Source organism: Pongo abelii, chromosome 15 (genome assembly GCF_028885655.2).
Source record: "Pongo abelii isolate AG06213 chromosome 15, NHGRI_mPonAbe1-v2.0_pri, whole genome shotgun sequence".
Lineage (NCBI taxonomy): Eukaryota > Metazoa > Chordata > Mammalia > Primates > Hominidae > Pongo > Pongo abelii.
Genome location: NC_072000.2, coordinates 107,606,397 through 107,628,295, shown reverse-complemented (window position 1 = coordinate 107,628,295; position 21,899 = coordinate 107,606,397). Strand labels below are relative to the sequence as shown.

At 46.5% G+C, this 21,899-nt stretch overlaps 1 protein-coding gene and 1 long non-coding RNA gene across 2 annotated transcripts; both read left to right on the top strand.

Annotated features, from left to right (window-relative positions):
• The first annotated feature begins 4,143 nt into the window (after positions 1-4,143).
• LOC100436570 (ELAV-like protein 1) lies at positions 4,144-6,389 on the top strand. Its single transcript, XM_054530920.2, is given in 2 exon segments — positions 4,144-4,613; positions 4,616-6,389. Coding segments are annotated over 2 exon segments (966 nt in total). The 5' UTR covers positions 4,144-4,204; the 3' UTR covers positions 5,173-6,389.
• A 6,329-nt stretch (positions 6,390-12,718) lies between these two features.
• Positions 12,719-14,626, top strand: LOC100939213 (uncharacterized). Its single transcript, XR_008513377.2, has 2 exons — positions 12,719-13,947; positions 14,312-14,626. It is a non-coding gene; the product is annotated as an uncharacterized LOC100939213 (long non-coding RNA).
• The last annotated feature ends 7,273 nt before the right edge of the window (positions 14,627-21,899 follow it).

The window sequence follows — 21,899 nt, the reverse complement described above, 5'->3', positions numbered from 1 at the left end:
CCTCCCAAGTAGCTGGGATTACAGGCGCCCGCCACCACGCCCGGTTAATTTTTGTATTTGTAGTAGAGACAGGGTTTCACCATATTGGCCAGGCTGGTCTCTTGGCCAGGTTGAACTCCTGACCTTGTGATCCGCCAGCCTCAGCCTCCCAAAATGCTGGGATTACAGGCATGAGCCACCACGCCCGGCCTAAAGTTTTTCTTTTAACAGACGTGAGCATCTGTGGATTTTGGTAACTATGGGAGGTTCTGCAACCAATGGTTTACAGATACCGAGGGAGGAGTGTATAAATACTTCCCAGAAAAGAAATAACATATTTGGTCTTCATTCTGGCTCCTGATCCAAGAGCATCTAAAAGCCTTGGAATTTCCTGAGTCATAGGGATGAGAAGAGCATCTTTTGATATTCACGTAAACTAAATGTGAAATCCCAAGCCCCTCAACTGACTGAACAGACCCCTTCTTGGCCAAGCAGACCCCAGAGAAACTAAAAACTGAGTTTCCTGCCAGGAGGGGACAGACCTCCTTCAAACCTCTCCCTTTTGCAGTTTAGATAGAACCGACTAGTGTTAATGTTAAAACGGAGATCATAAGATTCGAAGAGCAGACTGTTTGTGCAATAACAGACCAAATTACGAACAGGACCGAAGGTCGTGCAAAACAAGGATGAAGGCACTCCTGCAGGCCATCAATCTTGCTAACTAGGTCATTTTTGACCTGGTATACGGTGGCTGACTCTGACACAGCATCCTTTTCTTACCTTAAACATTCCTTGCTGCTAACTCTCTTTTTAGACAAAGTTTTGTTTCTTCAATCAATTGCAAATTAAAGAATCTCCGAATGCGCCTGTGCCTTATAACATCCCCACCCCAACACTGCTTCAAAATATCCTGCCTTTCCAGGCTGCACCAGCCTGTACCTTCCATGTGTTGATTTATGTCTTCGTCGGTTACTCCTGCCTCCCTGAAATGTATTAAACCAAACTGTAATCCGACTACCTTGGGACACTTACTCAAAGCTTCCTGGGTTTGTGTTTGCTCCAGGCCTTGGTCACTCATATTGGCTCAGAATAAATCCCTGCAAAACGTTTTACAGAGTTTAGTTTTTACATGAACATTTATAACACGCCCCTTTCAGCCATAGCTGAATTTCTGTTAACAAGAGGACTGGTGGCTGAAGCCCCTAGGTAGCTGCAGGCTGGCGGCTGCAGAGGAGGCAACCATGGGATTAGAGGGCTGGAACCTTCAGTCCTACTTGACCTCCAGGGAGAGGAGAGGGCTGGGGTTGAGTTAAGCACTGATGGTCAATAAGTTAATCATGCTCATGTACGTAATGGAAACTCCATAAAAACCCTAAACGGAGGGGTTTGGAGAGCACATCCGTGTGTCAGGAGGGTGGTGCACCTGACTCCATGGGGACAGAAGCCCCTGCCATAGGGACCTGCAGACCTCACCCTATGTACTTCTTCATCTGACTGTCCATTTGCAGCCTTCTAATGAACTGGTCAATGTAAGTGTACCCCTGAGTTTTGTGAGCCCTACAGCAAATTACTGAACCTGGGGAGGGGCCATGGGAACCCCTGATTTATAGCCAGTTGGTCAGAGTATGGGAGGACCAATGGTGGTGGGTGCCTGTAATCCCAGCTACGTGGGAAGCTGAGGCAGGGGAATCTCTTGAACCCAGGAAACCAAGGTTGCAGTGAGCCAAGATTGTGCCACTGCACTCCAGCCTGGGTGACAGAGCAAGACTCAGTTTTAAAAAACAAACAAACAAACAAACGAACAAATGAGAGGCTGAGACGTGCACTTGGCTTCTGAACTGGGGGTGATGTGGTGGGACTGAGCCCTTAATCTGTAGGGTCTGTGTTACCTCCCGGGAGTTCATGTCCGAATTGAATTGCAGGTCACCCAGTTGGTGTGCGGAGAGTTGGATGATTGGTTGGTGTGGGACATCCCTGCCTCATTTAGTGTCAGAAATGTGAGAAATAGTTTGTCTTTAATAGATGAGACAGTACATTAAACATGGCTGAAGAGAGAGATGAAATGAACATTATTCAGAGTCGTGAATACTCCTGGGCCTGGTTTTCATCATAAATCACCCTGTACCTGCAGAGGTAAGAACTCTTCATGCTGCCCTGAAGGCTTCGGACTCTCACAGTGTCTTACGTTGATAGTTGGATCACTTGAGCCTGTTATTATTATTTTGAGGCTTTTAAAACCATTAAGTGAGCCAACCCCCCAGTTCTTCTGACTATTGCTTCAATGCTTTTAAAGTAGTCCCCTCACCCCCGCCCCGGCTGGGCATGGCGGCTCACGCCTGTAATCCCAGCACTTTGGGAGGCCGAGGCAAGCAGATCACTTGAGGTCAGGAGTTTGAGACCAGCCTGGCCAAAATGGTGAAACCTCATCTCTACTAAAAATACAAAAATTAGCTGGGCGTGGTGGTGGGTGCCTGTAATCCCAGCTACTCGGGAGGCTGAGACAGGAGAATCGCTTGAAGCCGGGAGGCGGAGGTTGCAGTGAGCCGAGATCGTGCCACTGCTCTCCAGCCTGGGCAACAAGAGTGAGACTCTGTCATAAATAAATAATTAATAAAATAAAATAAAAAGTACCCCTCTACCACATGGACCCAGGCCTCACCTCCCAATGTGCATATGGTCATCCACCCTGGGAGCCGTGGCAGCTGTCCTGCAGGCTAAGGCTCAGCACTTGCTCACCCCCCAGCAACAGGGTCCTGACAGTGGGGCTGCAGGGTGTGTGCGCTCCTGCCCTGAGGTTCTGCCTTTTAGGGCCACTTCTGTACTCTCTAAATTCGGATTCCTCCAAAGGCAGAATCTATGACATGGGCCATAGGCTTGGGTGCAAGTAGTTTAGTTTTGGAAGTGGTTTCGGGGGTCAGGAAGGGGGGCCTCTTGTTCAAATGTCATTTACTTAAAGGGGGCTTCCCTTACCAACTGTTGTAGGTAGAACCGTATCCCCTCAAAATTCATACGTTGAGTTCCCAGCCCTCAGTACCTCGGAATGTGACCTTATTTGGAAACAGGGTCATTGCAGATGTAATTAGTTAAGATGAGGTCATACTGGAGTGGTTGGGCCCCTCATCCACTATAACTGGTGTCCTTATAAAACGGGGAGTTTGGACACCGACACTCACGCAGGAAGAACAACACATGAAGACGGAGGTATGTGCTGATGCGTCCACCAGCCAGGAGCCAGACACTGCCGGCAAATCACACGCAGCTGGGAGAGGCCTGGACCCGATCCCCACTCCCAACTCCCAGAAGGGGCCACCCTTGATGATACCTGGATTTCAGACATCTGGCCTTCAGAGCTAGGAGAGAATCATTTCTGTTGAAGCCACCAAGGCTGTGGCACTTTGTAAACGGTTGCCCCAGGAAGCAAATACATCGACCTACAAAAAAAAAAATGCTACCACAAAGCCATCTGTTGCTGTCCTGCCCTGTTCCTTCTTCCTTCACAGCACTTCTCATCACCTGAAATGAGATTATTGATTGTTGATTGATTCCCCCATTGCCAGGTTAATTCCTACGAGGGTAGGGCTGCACATGGCTTGCTGCTGCGTCTGCAGTGTCTAGAACAGCACCTACCACATGTTGGGTATTCCATGACTGCAATTCTGCTACAGTGCTTGCTTTGAAAATGTAAATTCGGCCAGGGGCAGTGGCTCATACCTGTAATCCCAGCACTTTGTGAAACTGAGGCAGGTGGATCACGAGGTCAGGAATTTGAGACCAGCCTGACCAACATGATGAAACCCCGTCTTTATTAAAAATATAAAAATTAGCCAGGTATGGTGGTTCGCGCCTGTAGTCCCAGCTATTTGGGAGGCTGAGGCAGGAGAATCACTTGAACCCCGGAAGTGGAGGTTGCAGTGAGCTGAGATCACGCCACTGCACTCCAGCCTGGGCAACAGAGTGAGACTCCGTCTCAAAAAAAGAAAAAAAAAAAAAAGGAAAAGAAAATGTAAATTCATTCCAATGCATTTAGACAATTAGGGAACAATTTGAGCACAACACGAATTTTGCAATTGCTTATGTGTGATTTTGTCTGTAAGAAACACCAGGTGACCGCCGCCACCGCTACCGAGGCCCAACGGAGTCGTTAGCGCCGCGCTACCGCTGCCTCCCGCCCTCCCGGGAGCAGCCCCGGGCCCGCCCGCCCGCGTCCAGATTTTTGAAAAATACAATGTCTAATGGTTATGAAGACCGCATGGCCGAAGACTGCAGGGGTGACATCGGGAGAACGAATTTGATCGTCAACTACCTCCCTCAGAACATGACCCAGGATGAGTTACGAAGCCTGTTCAGGAGCATTGGTGAAGCTGAATCTGCAAAACGTATTCGGGATAAAGTAGCAGGACACAGCTTGGGCTATGGCTTTGTGAACTACGTGACCGCGAAGGATGCAGAGAGAGCAATCAACACGCTGAACGGCTTGAGGCTCCAGTCAAAAACCATTAAGGTGTCATATGCTCGCCCGAGCTCAGAGGTGATCAAAGACGCCAACTTGTACATCAGCGGGCTCCCGCGGACCATGACCCAGAAGGACGTAGAAGACATGTTCTCTCGGTTTGGGCGGATCATCAACTCGCGGGTCCTACAGGTTTGTCCAGAGGGGTTGCGTTTATCCGGTTTGACAAACGGTGGGAGGCAGAAGAGGCAATTACCAGTTTCAATGGTCATAAACCCCCAGGTTCCTCTGAGCCCATCACAGTGAAGTTTGCAGCCAACTCCAACCAGAACAAAAACGTGGCACTCCTCTCGCAGCTGTACCACTCGCCAGCGCGACGGTTCGGAGGCCCCGTTCACCACCAGGCGCAGAGATGCAGGTTCTCCCCCATGGGCGTCGATCACATGAGCGGGCTCTCTGGCGTCAACGTGCCGGGAAACGCCTCCTCCGGCTGGTGCATCCTCATCTACAACCTGGGGCAGGACGCCGACGAGGGGATCCTCTGGCAGATGTTTGGGCCGTTTGGCGCCGTCACCAATGTGAAAGTGATCCGCGACTTCAACACCAACAAGTGCAAAGGGTTTGGCTTTGTGACCATGACAAACTATGAAGAAGCCGCGATGGCCATAGCCAGCCTGAACGGCTACCGCCTGGGGGACAAAATCTTACAGGTTTCCTTCAAAACCAACAAGTCCCACAAATAACTCGCTCCTGCTTTTTTTTTGTACGGAATAGATAATTAAGAGTGAAGGAGTTGAAACTTTTCTTGTTAGTGTACAACTCATTTTGCGCCAATTTTCACAAGTGTTTGTCTGAATGAGAAGTGAGAAGGTTTTTATACTCTGGGATGCAACCGACATGTTCGAATGTTTGAAATCCCACGATGTTAGACCAATCTTAAGTTTCGTAAGTTATTTCCTTTAAGATATATATTAAACAGAAATCTAAGTAGAACTGCATTGACTAACCAGTCCCTCTGGATGGTGGTGAACCTGAAGCACGCTTTAACCTCTAAGACTGTCTAACACGCGTTTCATTCAATGTCTCCACAGACTGGGTAGCAAAAAAAATCACCTTTTAGTTTTAGTTTTTAATCTAAAGATGTTAGACAGATGCTGAGTGTGCATTTTCTCAACCGCTTCAACATTGTAAGCGATGTATGCTTTGGTTGACAGGAAGTTCCTTTTCCAGGCAGGTCCCGTTGCCACCTCCTGCTCACTCAGTCCCGGGCTCTGCCGAGTGGTCCTGGGAATGGCGGTGGGCCTGTCCAGCGTGGGCCACCACTGGGGCCGGGGGCCGCATGCCGGGCGGGCCCTCCAGAGAAGGACACAAACGTGTTTCGTAAGCCCAGGCACCAATGGGAATGGATCAAAGAGTTTCAGGGAAACTCCAGTATATTCCAGAGTCAGATCTAAGCTCCAGGCACGCCTGAAGATGTGTTGCTACTCTGACACCCCGAGTTTCTGTCCACACGTTGCATGCACAGCGCCCCACACATTGGATACTGTTGTTCACAATAATTTCTCCCGTTTTCCAGAGCATTTAACATAGCTTGGAGGCGTAAAATGGCTCTGTTTTTTAATAACACAGAAACATTTGAGCATTGTATTTCTTGCATCCCTTTTCGTGAGTGCTTAGACCTTTTTCTATTTTAGTTGGATTTTGTTTTGGAATTTTGCTTTTGTATGAACACTCAGCAGAAAAGTACTTACTTCTTGCCCGTTATCTATTAACCAAAACCTTTGATTTGTAGTTTTAAAGATTAACCCTCAAAGTTCTCTTCATAACTGCCTTGACATTTTGGGTTGTTCTGTTCTGTTAATTTTCTTTTGCTTTTTTGTGTTTTTTGTTTGTTTTTACTTTTGCATTTAAGACCATTAAATCTGATTTTGTTTTGCTCAAAAAAAAAAAAAAAAAGAAACACCAGGTGAATACAGGAAACACCCCCAGTGGAACTGAGGTGCACAGGAATACACAGAGTGCATGTGCACACACCTCAGAATCTGCCAGTGGCCTCAGTTTCCCACTGGATTGTGAGCCATACCCATTGAGCATTAGTCCATTTTCACACTGCTATAAAGAACTACATAAGACTGTGTACTTTATAAAGAAAAGAGGTCTAATTGACTCACAGTTCCAAATGGCTGGGAAGGACTCAGGAAACTTACAATCATGCAGGAAGGTCAAGGGGAAGCAAGGCATGTCTTACATGGAGGCAGGAGAGAGAGAGTGTGCAAAGGGAAAGTGCCACACTCTTTTTTAATTTTTGGCGGGGGGACAGTCTCTTTCTGTAGCCCAGGCTGGAGTGCAGTGGCGCGATCTTGGCTCACTGCAACCTCTGCCTCTGGGGTCCCGGTTCAAGCAATTCTCCTGCCTCGGCCTCCCAAGTAGCTGGGACTACAGGTGCACACCACCACATCCAGCTAATTTTTGTATTTTTAGTAGAGATGGGGTTTCACCATATTGGCCAGACTGGTCTCAAACTCCTGACCTTGTGATCTGCCCACCTCAGCCTCCCAAAGTGCTGGGATTACAGGCGTGAGCCACCGTGCCTGGCCAGTGCCACACTCTTAAACCATCAGATCTTGTGAGAACTCACTTGCTATCAGAGGAGCAGCAAGGGGGAAATCCACCCCCATGATCCAATCACCTCCCTCCCGGTCCCTTCCCTGACACATTCGGATTACAATTCGAGATGAGGTTTGGGTGGCGACACAGAGCCAAACCATGTTTTCTCCAGGGACCCAGGGGACCCTGTTCCCCGCTTCAGGCATCTCACAGGCTACACCCCTTCCTCCATCTACTCCACAAGCAAACTTCAGGCCTTCAAATAAAGTGCCATGCTCATTGTAGTATTGATGTATTCCTCAACAATTTAGCATGTAAAACCCTTCTACCCTCTTTATTAGTTTCCTATCATTTTAAAAAATTGTGTCACTGATGAGCTGTTTTGAGTGTCCTTCCCCAACCTCGTTTTTCCCTTGTAAGTCCTGTGGTTTTTATTGTGCAATTTTGCATAGCCCAGTGAATTTTAGGAATGTGTTTGTTGCATCATAGCCAAGTTGATATATCTGATCTGATCTGTTGAGTGACTGAACCAATGCTCATCTTCCTGAATTAAACCCTAATTTAGGCTGGTATATTATATATAATATATATATTATATATATTATATATAATATATATAATATATAATATATATAATATATATTATATTATATATAATATATTATATATTATATATAATATATATAATATATATAATATAATATATATTATAATATAATTTTTTTGTTTTTAAGACAGAGTCTCCCTCTGTCACCCAGGCTGGAATGCAGTGGCATGATCTCGGCTCACTGCAACCTCCACCTTCTGAGCTCAAGTGATTCTCATGTCTCAGCCTCCCAAGTAGCCAGGATTACAGGCACCTGCCACCACATCCAGATAATTTTTGTATTTTTGGTAGAGATGGGGTTTCACCATGTTGGCCATGCTGGTCTCAAACTCCTGATCTCAAGTGATCCGTCTGCCTTGGCCTCCCAAAGTGCTGGGATTACAGTCGTGAGCCACCATACCCAGCCTGCCTGGCCTATTTTTCTAATATTCTAATGAAATAAATTCACTAATTGCTTGTTGAGGCTCTTTACAGCTGAAAAGCTTATGGCATAATATGTAACAATGTAGTGTTAATTTAAGGAGAGGAAGGACCCAGTAAGTGACAGCCTCCTTCCTCCTGCCCAAGACCCAACCAGTCCAGAGATAACACGACAAACGGGACTCAAGAACATGCACAAGAAAGCGCCAGCTTTGTCACAGATCACGTCTGGGCTGGAGTGGGTAACTTTGGTGGCTGCACCATGGATCTTGTTATTCCTACATTGCAGATTTGGTCTCACTGGTCAGAGTTAGGCAGCCCCGGTGGGATTTCCTGTTGCGGGAAGTCAGGGACCCCGAACGGAGGGACAGGCTGGAGCCGTGGCAGAGGAACATAAATTGTGAAGATTTCATGGACATTTATCAGTTCCCAAATAATACTTTTATAATTTTTTATGCCTGTCTTTACTTTAATCTCTTAATCCTGTTATCTTCGTAAGCTGAGGATGCACGTCACCTCAGCACCACTGTGATAATTGTGTTAACTGTACAAATTGATTATAAAACATGTGTATTTGAACAATATGAAATTAGTGCACTTTGAAAAAGAACATAATAACAGCAATTTTTAGGGAACAAGGAAAGACAAACATAAGGTCTGACTGCCTGTGGGGTCGGGCAAAAAGAGCCATATTTTTCTTCTTGCAGAGAGCCTATAAATGGACATGCAAGTAGGGAAGATATCACTAAATTCTTTTCCTAGCAAGGAATATTAATATTAATACCCTGGGAAAGGAATGCGTTCCTGGGGGGAGATCTATAAACGGCCACTCTGGGAATGTCTGTCTTATGCAGTTGAGATAAGGACTGAGATACACCCTGGTCTCCTGCAGTACCCTCAGGCTTATTAGGGTTGGGAAACTCCGCCCTGGTAAATTTGTGGTCAGACCAGTTCTCCGCTCTCGCACCCTGTTTTCTGTTGTTTAAGATGTTTATCAAGACAATATGTGCACTGCTGAACACAGACCCTTATCAGTAGTTCTGCTTTTGCCCTTTGTCCTGTTCCTTCAGAAGCATGTGATCTTTGTACCTGCTCCCTGTTCTTACACCCCCTCCCCTTTTGAAACCCTTAATAAAAACTTGCTGGTCTGAGACTCAGGCGGGCATCACGGTCCTACTGATATGTGATGTCACCCCCAGCGGCCCAGCTGTAAAATTCCTCTCTTTGTACTGTCTGTCTGTATTTCTCAGCCGGCTGACACTTATGGAAAATAGAAAGAACCTACGTTGAAATACTGGGGGCAAGTTCCCCCAGTAAGTTCCCTCTTGAAGTTCATCACAGGGAACTGCAGGTCAGAACGTGAGCTTCCTGCAGGTGGCAAGTGCCACCCGTATCCCAGGGGCTCCTCTGTCCCTATCTCCTGACCTCATCTTACTCCACAGACCTGGTTGGGCTGGGAAGCCTTGGACTCCTCTCTGAGCCTTTGGCCCTAGGCCAGAGAGAATCTCTCTCCCCTCCAGGTCTCTTCCCAATTGGGAGGAAACTGGGGTCTTAGTGCCTCTGGGCATGGAGAGGGAATGGCATTCCTGGGAAATAAGTAGCTGCCACTGGCGTCAGCAGAGAGTGACTGCAGAGACCTCTAGGAGGACCAGACAGAGGCCTGCTCTGGGAACACTGGAAATGCCACAACCATGCTGACAAGTTTCTGCCAATGGGCACAACAGTGTAGACAAAACAGTGTAGACAAACGGCACAACAGTGTAGACAAACAGGATGGAACCACCACAAGACAAGTGGTTATTTCTTTCCCAACAACAAAGTAGGTCAGATAACTTGAAAAATCTTTTGAGGCTAGACATTCTGAATTAAATATTACAAAATCCATTCTTGCATAGATGCGATTGGGGAAAAAAAGGAAATCTTCCAAACAACAAAGCTGCTGGAAATGTAAGTGGCCACTGACACTGATGCAGCTGCTGCCCCAGAGGAATTCCTCATCTCAGGAGCCCTGAGCTCTGCCTGCAAAGAAGACTAGGACTTCCACACAGGTGTGCATCCTAGAAGGGCCATATATATACTCAGTGAAAAGGTGAATTCATTTGCAACCATCAGCAAGCAGAGGTGAGAAAAAAATTTTTCTATCCAGGGCTCTCACTAAGACAAACAATAAAAGTATCTCCCTTAAGATTTGTGACAGATGCCCCATCCTCTTGTGTGTTTGGATTTAAACTGAACATCTTTTTTTTGAGGCCCTGGAACCAACAAGCCAAGAAATCAACATTAAGTGCCCAGGCTGAAAGATGCTTATAGGGCCACACAGCAATGGAAGCCAGCTGCTCTGGAGAGGTCCGCCTTCCCTCCGAGAGCCAGCCAGAACAGCCTCATTTTCAGGCTGTAAGATTAGCAGATAAAAGATATAACATAAATATTATTTAAAAACAATGAGTTACTAAATAAAAATACTGGCTTGGGCTCAGCACAGTGGCTTATGCACGCCCAGGGAGGAGGATCACTTGAGCCCAGGAGTTGGAGACCAGCCTGAGCAACATAGCAAGACCCCCTCTCTGGGGAAAAAAAAAAAAAAAAGTTTTTTAAAATTACCATGCTGATTACATTAAAGGCGTTGAACAAAAATAAACAAAAACTGACAGGGTGTGATGGCACATGTAATCTCAGTTTCTTGGGAGGCTGAGGCAGGAGGATCACCTGAACCCAGCAGTTCAAGGCTGCAGTGAGCTATGATCCTGTCACTGAACTTTAGTCTGGGTGATGGATTGAGGCCCCGTCTCAAAAACAAAACAAAACAAACTTTTGTAGAATACCCTAGCACCCAAGGTCAGAAGGAACAGGAACTGATATGGGTTTCAGTCTGTCTTCTCCGGGCAGCAGCGGCTCCTGAATTTCCCTTCTTCGTAGCCTACCCTCTGGACACGACTCCAGCATCAGACCCAGAGACTCCCCACAAGTTCCCCATTAGATCCATCTTGCTTGATTTCCACTTGGAATATTCGACCTGGAAAAGGCAGGTGCGGTGCCTCGCGAAGCCCACTGGACCCAGCTGACCCTTCCACATTTCTCCCAGAGGTGTGCTGTCTGTCCCTCTAGGGTCACTGCCTCAGGAGCTGAGCATTTCTAGACAAGTCAGGTGAAGGGACTGTCATGGCTGCCACTTTACACCATAGATGTGTGAGTGTACATATGTGTGTATATATGTGTCTGTATCCTCAACGAGGGCCAAAGTATCCAGTTTCTAACTCTAAGTGTGTTCTTAAATGAACTAGGTACAGGACAGAAAAAGTCCGAAGCCTGCCCTGGATTTGTGGTAAATTGCTGTATTAGTCCGTTTTCATGTGCTATAAAGAACTGCCTGAGACTGGGTAATTTATAATGGAAAGCGGTTTAATTGACTCACAGTTCAGCGTGGCTGGGGAGGCCTCAGGAAACTTACAATCATGGCGGAAGGCGAAGGGAAAGCAAGACACCTTCTCCGCAAGGCAGCAAGGAGACGTGCTGAGCAATGGGGAAGAGCCCCTCATAGAGCCATCAGATCTCGTGAGAACTCACTATCACGAGAACAGCATGGGGAAAACCGCCCCCATGATTCCATGACCTCCATCCGGGGATTACAATTCAAGACGAGATTTGGGTGGGGACAGGAAACCTAACCAGATCACTTGCTTAAGGGAAGCTTTGTCTACTCTAAGCCAGATTGTAGAGGTCTTTTGTTTGTCCCCCTTGGGGTTTTTCACCAAGGGGCCCTGGGCCTTTGGAATGAGCAGGGTGGGCCTTTCCTGGACAGGCGGAGGAAGCAAGTGCAAGGTGAGCGGTGGGAGAACCTGCAGGCCCCCTGCTCCCAGGGGAAGGGGAGGCGGCCTTCAGGGGAGAGGCCATATGGGCGCCCAGAAACTGGAAACTGCGTCCCTGAAGGCTGCAAGCCCTCTGGACAGTTCGGGTCACCCCCGAGTGAAGACGGGCGTTGAAGACACATGGAAAAGGTGGTGGGAGGGACTGAGTTGAAACCCAGGCCCCTAGTGGAAAAGCCTGCTGGAGGCCGCAGGAGCCCCTTCCCCAACCTGAAGCCCTGGAGATGGCCCGGCTGGAGAGGACGAGGGCCCACAGCGGGCACCCGACTCCCTTCGTTCCCACCTGCCCTGGGGTCCGACGGGAGCCGCGCGGGAAGCTGGGACGGGGAGCTGTTTGGGGGACCCCCGCGCTCTCCGGGCGACCCTCTGCAGCCTCTGCTCTGCCTCGTCAGTCCTTTTCTCCCGACCCGGCGACCCCGTTCTTCCCCCCCGCCCCCCATTCCCCGGGACCGTCCTTCCTAACAGCGCCCTTCACCCCGCCCGGCCCGCGAGGTAGTCCTCAGTCGGGGACAAGGTCCGGACGTGGCGCCCCCGGAAAGAGCGCGGAGAGCCCCTGGGACCCAGTCCCGCCAGGTACGCATCAGGGGCGGAGCTGGAACCGGGGGGCGGGGCTGGGGGAGAGGGTGGCCCCTGCACACCGGTCCCCTCCCCTCGACCCCGCAGCCCCGCGGCGCGTTTCCTGCCCCTCCCGCTGGGAGGGAGGCGCCCCCACCACGTCCCGCGAGTCTCTGCCAAGTCCCCGCGCGGGTGCGCCCCGGTCGCGCCCTCCCTGCGCCCGCCCGGGCCTGGGGAACTCTGTGGGTGGAAGCCGGCGCCTCCTGGGGGCACCCGGGCGTGGCGAGGGCCTCGGCGGTGGGGAGGCCTCTGCGGGGCGGCGGTCGGGAGCGAGGCCGCGGGGCGCCAGGTACAGCCTGCAGGACGTCCAGTGCCAGCGCAGGAGCCGGGCGAGGCCGTGGCCTCCAGGGTTCTTGGGCGGAGGACAAGGCGCGCAGCCGCGTTGGCGCGAGTTTTAAATCGGTGCCTTCTCAACTTTGCAAGCTCTTACCAATTGCTGCATGCCAGAGGAAGTTTTTAAAAAATGGCCCCCAGCTCTACTGCGGTGTAATTGATGGATAGAAATTGTATTTATTTAAGGTGAACAGCTGGACGATGTGATGGAGGCACGCAGGGTGGAGGGGTTACCACAGTCTAGGTACTCTACACATCCAGAGCCTCCCACAGTTGACAAATGGATTTTCCTAATCAGTTTCGTCGTGTTTTGTACTTAAGTTGAGCATTCCACGCCGTGTGGTACTTTCAGAAGAGAGGTAGTGGTGAATAAATCGCAACCGTAAGGGGAGCAGACCTGGACATCTCTGATACTTGATCAGCAATTCACCTTGCCTGAAAATGATTTGACTTTGTTTCATGGTCCAAGTGCCAAAATGAAGATCGCACGCCTCCTTAGAAGTTGAACGTTACTCTTTTCTTCAAATGCAGGTTGTGATGTTTTCTTAACTAGGTATTAAGAATTACCATTGGTATTTGGAATTAGATTGCAGAGCATTTAGGTAAATTCCTTGAGTTTTTCCACAGTATTTCATCTCAATTACGGTACAGATTTCAATATAGACACATTGTATTTCATGCTTTTTTTCTTTTTTTTTCCCCCAGGAACCGTTCTCACTATGTTGCCCAGGCTGGTCTTGAACTCCTCAGCTGAAATGAGCCTCCCACCTTGGCCTCCCAAAGTGCTGGGATTACAGGCGTCCCCTCTGCCCCAGTACTGTCTCCTCTCCCCAGCCCAGCCCCCACAGCTGCCTGCCCTGGCCTCACTCCCTGGCCTCCCCCCATCCCAGCCTCTGGGTCCCTGAGTCAGTCCCTGGGGCTGTCTGCCCTCCATGGAGCCTCTGGTGTGGACCAGAAGGTAACCTAATCTCTTCCAGGCCCACCCTGGAAACAAAGGGATTTGTCCACTAGCCTGGTGGTGAGAACCATGTGGCCCCTGTCTCTCGCAGAGAGGACTCCAGGATCAAGGGCAGGTAAAAGGAGGAGGCTGCCGGGGAGCTTCAGAAGGAGGGCCCCAAGTCCCTCCTGCCCCACTTCTGTGCCTGGGTCACTCACACCCCTGCCTGACTCTAGCCCCCCCTTCTCCAGGGGTCTCCACAACATGTGAATCATGCCCAGCGTCTTCCATTACACTCTTGATAAAGTCCTCTCCTCACCAGGACCTCTGTCATTTTACCTCATGGTTCTGAAATAATTTTTGGTCTTCTTAGCAGTTTAAAAATATTGTTTTGTTTTTTTCTCCTGCGTTTGGAGCATTCCTGTTACCAATTACATTTTTTTTTAGACAGGTGCACACTACTACACCCAGCTAATTTTTGTTTTGTTTTGTTTTGGTAGAGATAGGATCTTGCTATGGTACCCAGGCTGGTCTTCAACTCCTGGGCTCAAGCAGTCCTCCTGCATTGGCCTCCCAAAGTGCTGGAATTACAGGCATGAGGCAGCACGCCCAGCCCTAATTACTTCTATTACGCCAAATTCCTTGTGTGGAATTCCTGTGCTTTGCACACAAATTGCCAGGTTGGCCCCAAAGGGGAAAAAGGTGGATTCCATTTTCCCGTCTTCTATGCCTACGTGGCTGACCAATCTCCCGAATCCTACAGGAGCTGTGGTTGATCTTTGTCCTCTATTCGCTGAAATAAAGTTCACCATGGATTTCTGCTGCTTTTATTCATTGTCAGTCCACACATAGGGACAAATTACTGTGCTCTCATTAGAAAGCCATTTGCTAAGTGAGAACTCCAGGGAGGCCAGGCCTGAAGGAGAGCCTGCTGTCAGTCATTTCGGTCAGGGACAGGGCAGAGTCCATTGTCACAGGTGGAGCTGCCCAGCCATTCCCCGCCCCAGGAAGTCTGGGCTGACTGGGGGAGGGGGGTGCTTAGAAAGGGACCCCTGGGGGTTAGAGGTCTCGTCACTGTGTATTTCCCTGTTATCAGTGTTAAATACAGAGATGAATCCTTGAAATTAAAATGTTTTATTTGGGGAAAGAAGTGTAATTTGTGGATATCTGTAGCCTGGGTGGTCTTTAGGATGTCCAAAGAATGAAGAAAGGCTGGAGGTTTTATAACGAGAAGAAATATTACTACTGCTCTTTGAGAAAGCTCATTGGCACTGGTGAGTTTGGGGAGCTGGCAAGCTCTGACTGGTGAGTGGGGGCAGAGGGTAAAACGAGTGTTAGAGTTGTGTCAGCAGGTTGTTTAGTAGGCATTAGGTAAACTGGTTTCAGGTGACGGCAGCAGTTTCAGCAGCCGGTCTCATAGAAAATGACATTCTTGGAGAAATTCTACGTGCCCTGAGTGCTCCTTCCCCCTGGCCTCTTGACCCTAGGTTGGGTAGGACAAGAATGACCCAATTTGTGTGATTAGCTTTACATTTTTCTCTTTTGATCAAGATATTTCTCTGAAAGCATCGCTAACCAGCCGTTCTGCAGCCAGGCTTATCTGTCCATGGGGCTGCAGTGGGCCTGTGCCAGCCGTCTCTGTCCCACATTGGAGGGAACATGGCGGGGTCTAAGTCAGCAACCTGGGCCACATTTGGGTAATAACGAGGCCAGAAGGAAAAAATGTCTCAAAGCAGTTTCTTTTTTCCTTTCTTTCTGTCTTTTCTTTTTGAGACGTAGTTTTGCTCTTGTAGTCCAGGCTGGAGGGCAGTGGCACTATCTTGGCTCACTGCAACCTCTGCCTCCTGGTTTCATGCGATTCTTCTGCCTCAGCCTCCTGAATAGCTGGGATTACAGGCATGCGCCACCACCCCCAGCTGATTTTTTCCTCTCTCTCTTTTTTTTTTTTTTTTTTTGTAGAGACAGGGTTTCACCATGTCGGCCAGGCTGGTCTTGAACTCCTGACCTCAGGTGATCTGCCCGCCTCAGCCTCCCAAAGTGCTGGGATTACAGGCGTGAACCACTGCACCTGGCCTCAAAGCAGTTTCATCTGGAGTCCAGTATTAAGTTTTATTTCATCTGCTTTGTAGGCATTAGTCATTATCTGGAGGTGTTGAGCAAGTATTATCCTGTTAGGAGAGTTGGCTTTGTTGAGATTAGACAGGCACTAAGAACAACATTTAAAAATTATAATGAAAAAATTGGCAACAATATAATAAACTTAGTTCCTAGAAGTGGTTTTGAACTAACAGCCCTAGCCTAAGGGCAACAAATTAAACAAAAGGCCATGGAGGAGAGGGGCGAGGCCTGTGATAGCCACTGAGAGGTATTTCATACAGGATCGAATTAAAGTAGTGAATGCCAGCCAGCTTTATAAAAGGGACCACCAGTACAATTTGAACAAAAAATTGTGTTAGGGAAAATGCCAAATTTGCCCACTAGGTGGGCTAAAAGGATTTCTTTTTTTTTAGGTCAGGTTTTTCTCAAGTTACCTGTAGCAGTTACTTATTGTGAAATTTTAATTATAGCATTATCCTGCCAAAGGAAAAGAGTGGCATTGAGAGGGTGAGTCTCATTATTATATGGAGCCTTATAACAACGTCTTAGGAAAACCTGTTTTTTTAGGTTTATTTTTCAATTTTTGTTTTTAAGTAGTGAGGTCTCATCGTGTTGCCCAGGCTGAAGTTTAACTCCTCCCGCCTCAGCCTTCCAAGTACAGGCACCATGCCTGCTGGAAAAGCTGTTTTTAGCAGGGAAAACATCAACTGCTTCTCTTGGTTTGTGGTTTGATTGTCTCTGATTACGGCATCATGCAATTTGGTGAACTTTGGTGTGGTTCATATATCAGGCATAAGACTTGTTTTTTACTTTATTAATTTTGTTTTTTATTTTTATATTTTAAATTATTTCATACTAGTTTATTTAGGGGTTCCATTTTCACTCCTCAATAGATTTTTCTGTATTTTTTATAAGCTTCTTCACTCATAAGTTCATCTAGTTCTTTTTTTTTTTTTTTTTTTTTGAGACAGTTTCGCTCTTGTCACCCAGGCTGGAGTGCATTGGCACGATCTCGGCTCACTGCAACTTCTGCCTCCTGGGTTCAAGTGATTCTCTGGCCTCAGCCTCCTGAGTAGCTGGGATTACAGGCAACTGCCACCACGCCCAGCTGAATTTTGTATTTTAGCAGAGATGGGGTTTTGCCACATTGGCCAGGCTAATCTCATACTCCTAACCTCCGATGATCCACCTGCCTCGGCCTCTCAAAGTGCTGGGATTACAGGTGTGAGCCACCGCGCCCGGCCAAGTTCATCTAGTTCTGAAGAGTTACTCAGTGTCATCTCGATCGGCCAAACATTTTTATAACAAGATTTGTCAATAAGTTCTGTATTTTCTGCAAGAGCTTCATTAATTTCAGTTACTTCTCCTGATAAAGGAGAATGGAGTTCACCAACAGCTTTCACACTTTCGAAAGCACCAAATTCATCCTGTTTGTTCAATTTTGTCCCAGCTGCAGGCAAACTACAGTAAAAACATCTCCCAGTGCTTCCTGTGCAAAATGCCTGATTCCCACGGTTCCCATACCATTTCCTGTTGTTCTCCAACCACGTTTCCCCGAGAATTCATGCACCGAGAGCAGGGCGGGTTCCGTGCGCAAACCATGCCCACCCCCAGCCACCAAGGCCTCAGCCGGTGAGGCATGGCAGGTGCCAAGGCCCCGCTCAAGCTGCAGCCCACAGCCCACACACACTGCGCCACTCAGTGCCATGTTTGTAGGGAGGGGTGCAGAGGGTCTCCACGCTGCGCTTTGGTCACTGTTTGTTTTTGTTTTTGTTTTTCTAGGGACAGGGTCTTGCTCTGTTGCCCTGGCTGGAGGTGCAGTGGTGCAATCCTAATTTACTGCAGGCTTGAAGTAGCTGGGACTATAGGCGTGTGCCACCACACCCAGCTAATTTATTTTTTGTAGAGGCAGGGGTCTCGCTATGTTGCCCAGGCTGGAGTGCAGTGGCACAATCGTAGCTCACTGCAGCCTCTAACTCCTGGGCTCAAGTGATTCTCCCACCTCAGCCTCCCAAGTAGCTGAGACTACAGGTATTAACACATGCCATAGCACCTGGCTAATTCATTTTATTTTATTATTTGCAGAGAAGGGGTCTCACTTTGTTGCCCAGGCTGGTCTCAAACTCCTGGCTTCAAGTGATCCTCCCACCTTGGACTTTGTTTTGTAATATCTGTTTAGTTTTAGCTTAGTGGGCTTCAGGAACAGAGCAGTTTTCATTTTGGTAATTTTATGGAAGAAAGTTGGATTGGAGGAAGCTAGAATAATTTAGGATTTAGTCTAGTCTAAAGTAGATAAGAACTCAAAAATAGTGTATAGAGTTAAAATCTAATAACAGGTGTATTATAGCTTTTTTTTTAAGGAATATAACTTTTTTTACCTTGATCATATAGGAATTTCAGATGAAAAATCTCTTGAGGCTAGAAAGTCAAACCAAATAAGACTTTAGATTTTACTCATAGTCCTAAGGTTCTTGGGCCTGCCAGAAAATGACAGTTTTTATTAACTTACTGTAAGGCAGAGGACGCTTGAAGTCAGATATTTTATGTATATTTTAAAATATGACATTTTAGTCAGTCTTGGTAATATAACCAATGTTTTTCATTGTATTTTGTTATAAAGAGAGCAGATTTTATTGGACTTATATAAATAACCATATTGTCACAAGTATACTCACATATAGTTTTCACATTTTGGAGGGATCAAGTGAGGAGAAAAAACACAAATTTTTTATCTTTGTTTAAAAAATTTATTTTATCAAATTGTAGTAAATTATAGATAGCTTAAAAGACAAGATTTTCTTTAATCTGGAAGAAAAACATTTGAGTAAAGAGCCAATAACATTTTAAATAAAAATTATAAAAATATTTTTATCATTTATTATTTAATTTTATGTCATTAACTTTTGTTCTGCTTGATTTTCATTAGTTTTATGAATCTATTAATTTTTATAAGAGTTTTAGAAATTTTTTTTTTTCTTTTTTTTTTTTTTGAGATGGAGTCTTGGTGTCGCCCAGGCTGGAGTGCAGTGGCGCGATCTCGGCTCACTGCAGGCTCTGCCTCCTGGGTTCACGCCATTCTCCTGCCTCAGCCTCCCGAGTAGCTGGGACTACAGGCGCCCACCACCACACCCGGCTAATTTTTTGTATTTTTAGTAGAGACGGGGTTTCACCGAGTTAGCCAGGATGGTCTCGATCTCCTGACCTTGTAATCTGCCCGCCTTCGCCTCCCAAAGTGCTGGGATTACAGGCATGAGCCACCGTGCCCGGCCAGAAATTTTTATTTAGTCCATCGATCTCAAAGTTATTAGAGATCCGTGTTTAAGAGTACTTGTTGGAGTCTTTTCTATGAATCTGACTGTGAACGTTTTTAGAGAAGAGTTTAAAATAACAGTGAATGACAAAAACTCAGCATAGCCATGTGTGTTGGGTCGTTCTTGCATTGCTGTATCGAAATATATAGCAGAGACCGGGTAATTTATAAGAAAAGAGGTTTGATTGGTTCACAGTTCTGCAGGCGATACAGGAAGCATGGTACTGACATCAGCTCAGCTTCTAGTGAGGGCCTCAGGAAGCTGACAATCGTGGTGGAAGGTGAAGGAGACCCAGGCATCTCACGTGGCCAGAGCAGGAGCGAGAGGGTGGGGGGACTGCCACACTTAACGACCAGATCTCAGAAGAACTCACTCACTATTGTGAGGCAGCACCAAGCCGTGAGAGACCTGCCCCCATGACCCAAACACCTCCACGGGTCCTCCCTCCAACACTGGGTATGACAATTCAACATGAGATATGGCCAGAACATATATTCAAACCACATCACCATGGTTAAAAATCTGACGGAAGTTTCCAATTGAAAAGGATACTTAATTATTTCTACTACATATAGATAGCATTTTAAGATAACAACCAGAATTATGAATTATGACTGACAGCGTATTCGATTTTTATAAAGTTATATATTTTTTGAAATATTTATATTAACATACTCATATATGTAGCTAAAAGAAGATCTAATATGAATTATTATTTGACATTTAAAAGATGTAATTTGCCAAATCAGCCTAATCATTTAGTATCTCTATAAGATGAGAGAGAGGTTTTTTGAGGCTTTTCAGGGCCCCATCTAAAAAATATCAAAGTTAATTTTAGGCAAAAGAGACTTGAATTTAGGATTGATTTTTGGGAAGTTTGTCAAAGATGTTAAAAGGCCCAAAACACTTGATCAAAACAGAGTTGCACTGAAAAATCATATTTATTTAACCAGAGTGATAATTAAAAGACTTTGAAAGCAATGCAGAAAGTTATATAGATATAAAAACCTTAACCCTTTCAAAGCTTAGGTTTTTGTAATTACAAGCCTAATAAAGACAACGTAGAAAATTATCTTGATAAAACATAAAATTTTTGTGGTTTTAGACCAGCTACCAAAAGGTAAAGAAAAACCTTTTGTAGCATGATTGTTTTTCTTTATAGGAGCTAATTTAGATAACTTGGAAGTCAAACCTGATGAAAAAGGGACTTGGATTTAATCAAACACAAAAAGAATGTGTCCAAGGTTATTAGCGTAACAATTTAGATACCTTAAGAAAAGCCAACAGTACAAAATTAAATTATACTAGAAGAAAACATTGCTTTTTTAGGCCTTTCAGATAAACATTTTAGTGACAGTCTATAAAAGCAGAGTTAGAACCAGAGAAAAAAGTTACAGGAGGCTGGGCACAGTGACTCACGCCTGTAATCCCAGCACTCTGGGAGGCCGAGGTGGGAGGATCATTTGAGACCAGGAGTTTGAGATCAGCTTGGGCAACATAACAAGATCTGTCTCTTGAAAAAAAAAGTTACAGGAGTTGACCAAAAATAACTGAAGGAAAGAGTTATCATTCTAGGCCTTTTCAAGGGAAGAAACAGCTGAAGTCAATGAAGGTAAATCATATGAAGCAAGATACAGTAAAAGTTGAACCACTGAGATAAATATCTGAGAAATTTTTTCTTTTTTTTCTTTTTTTGAGACAGAGTCTCGCTCTGTCGCCCAGGCTGGAGTGCAGTGGCACGATCTCGGCTCACTGCAAGCTCTGCCTCCCGGGTTCATGCCATTCTCCTGCCTCAGCCTCCTGAGTAGCTGGGACTACAGGTGTGTGCCACCACGCCCGGCTAATTTTTTGTATTTTTAGTAGAGACAGGGTTTCACTGTGTTAGCCAGGATGGTCTCGATCTCCTGACCTTGTGATCCACCCGCCTCGGCCTCCCAAAGTGTTGGGATTACAGGCGTGAGCCACCGCACCCGGCCAGTCAAACACTTTTTCATACTCTTATTAGCCATTCAGAAGTCTATTTTTTTGACATTCCCATTTAAATTTTTAAGAAGACAGTTTTTCTGCTGGGTCTCTGCCTTGGTATGACTAATTTGTAGGAGTGCTTTGTGTTTTCTGGACACTAGTATTTTTCAGATACATGTATTAAGGTATCTCCTGGAATTGTGCAAGCTCTCTTTTTACTTCATTGCTGGTGTTAAATAAATGGAGAGGATGCCATTGGTTTGGAGTGAGCTTCTGCACTAGGACCAACAGACCAAGCTGAAATGCAGCTACTCATGCGGGGAGTTTCATACCACCAAGCAGAAACTAAATTGTTTATCTGACCCTCTTTCAGGAGATAGAGGGAGAGAGAGAGAGAGAGAGCCCCCAAATCCCCAAATAGGCCAGTTTTAGCCGGTGTGATAAGGGAAGTCCGCTGTGCTTTAACCATGACAAGGAAAGTAACTTTGAGATGACCAATCTGCTTTTTGGTCTCTGTTTCTGCTTTCTTCCACCCTTTCCTGCCTACAAAGCCAACCTCTCCTGCTCAGCTCATCCAAATGCTCCTTCTATTTCCTAAGAATGAGGGGTTGCCCAAGTCTGGCATTGCAAATAAAAACCTATTCAATCTTAACTGAATTTGTTGTATTTTGTCATTTGACATTAGTGACTTTGAGGAACACAGGTTTTCATTTTA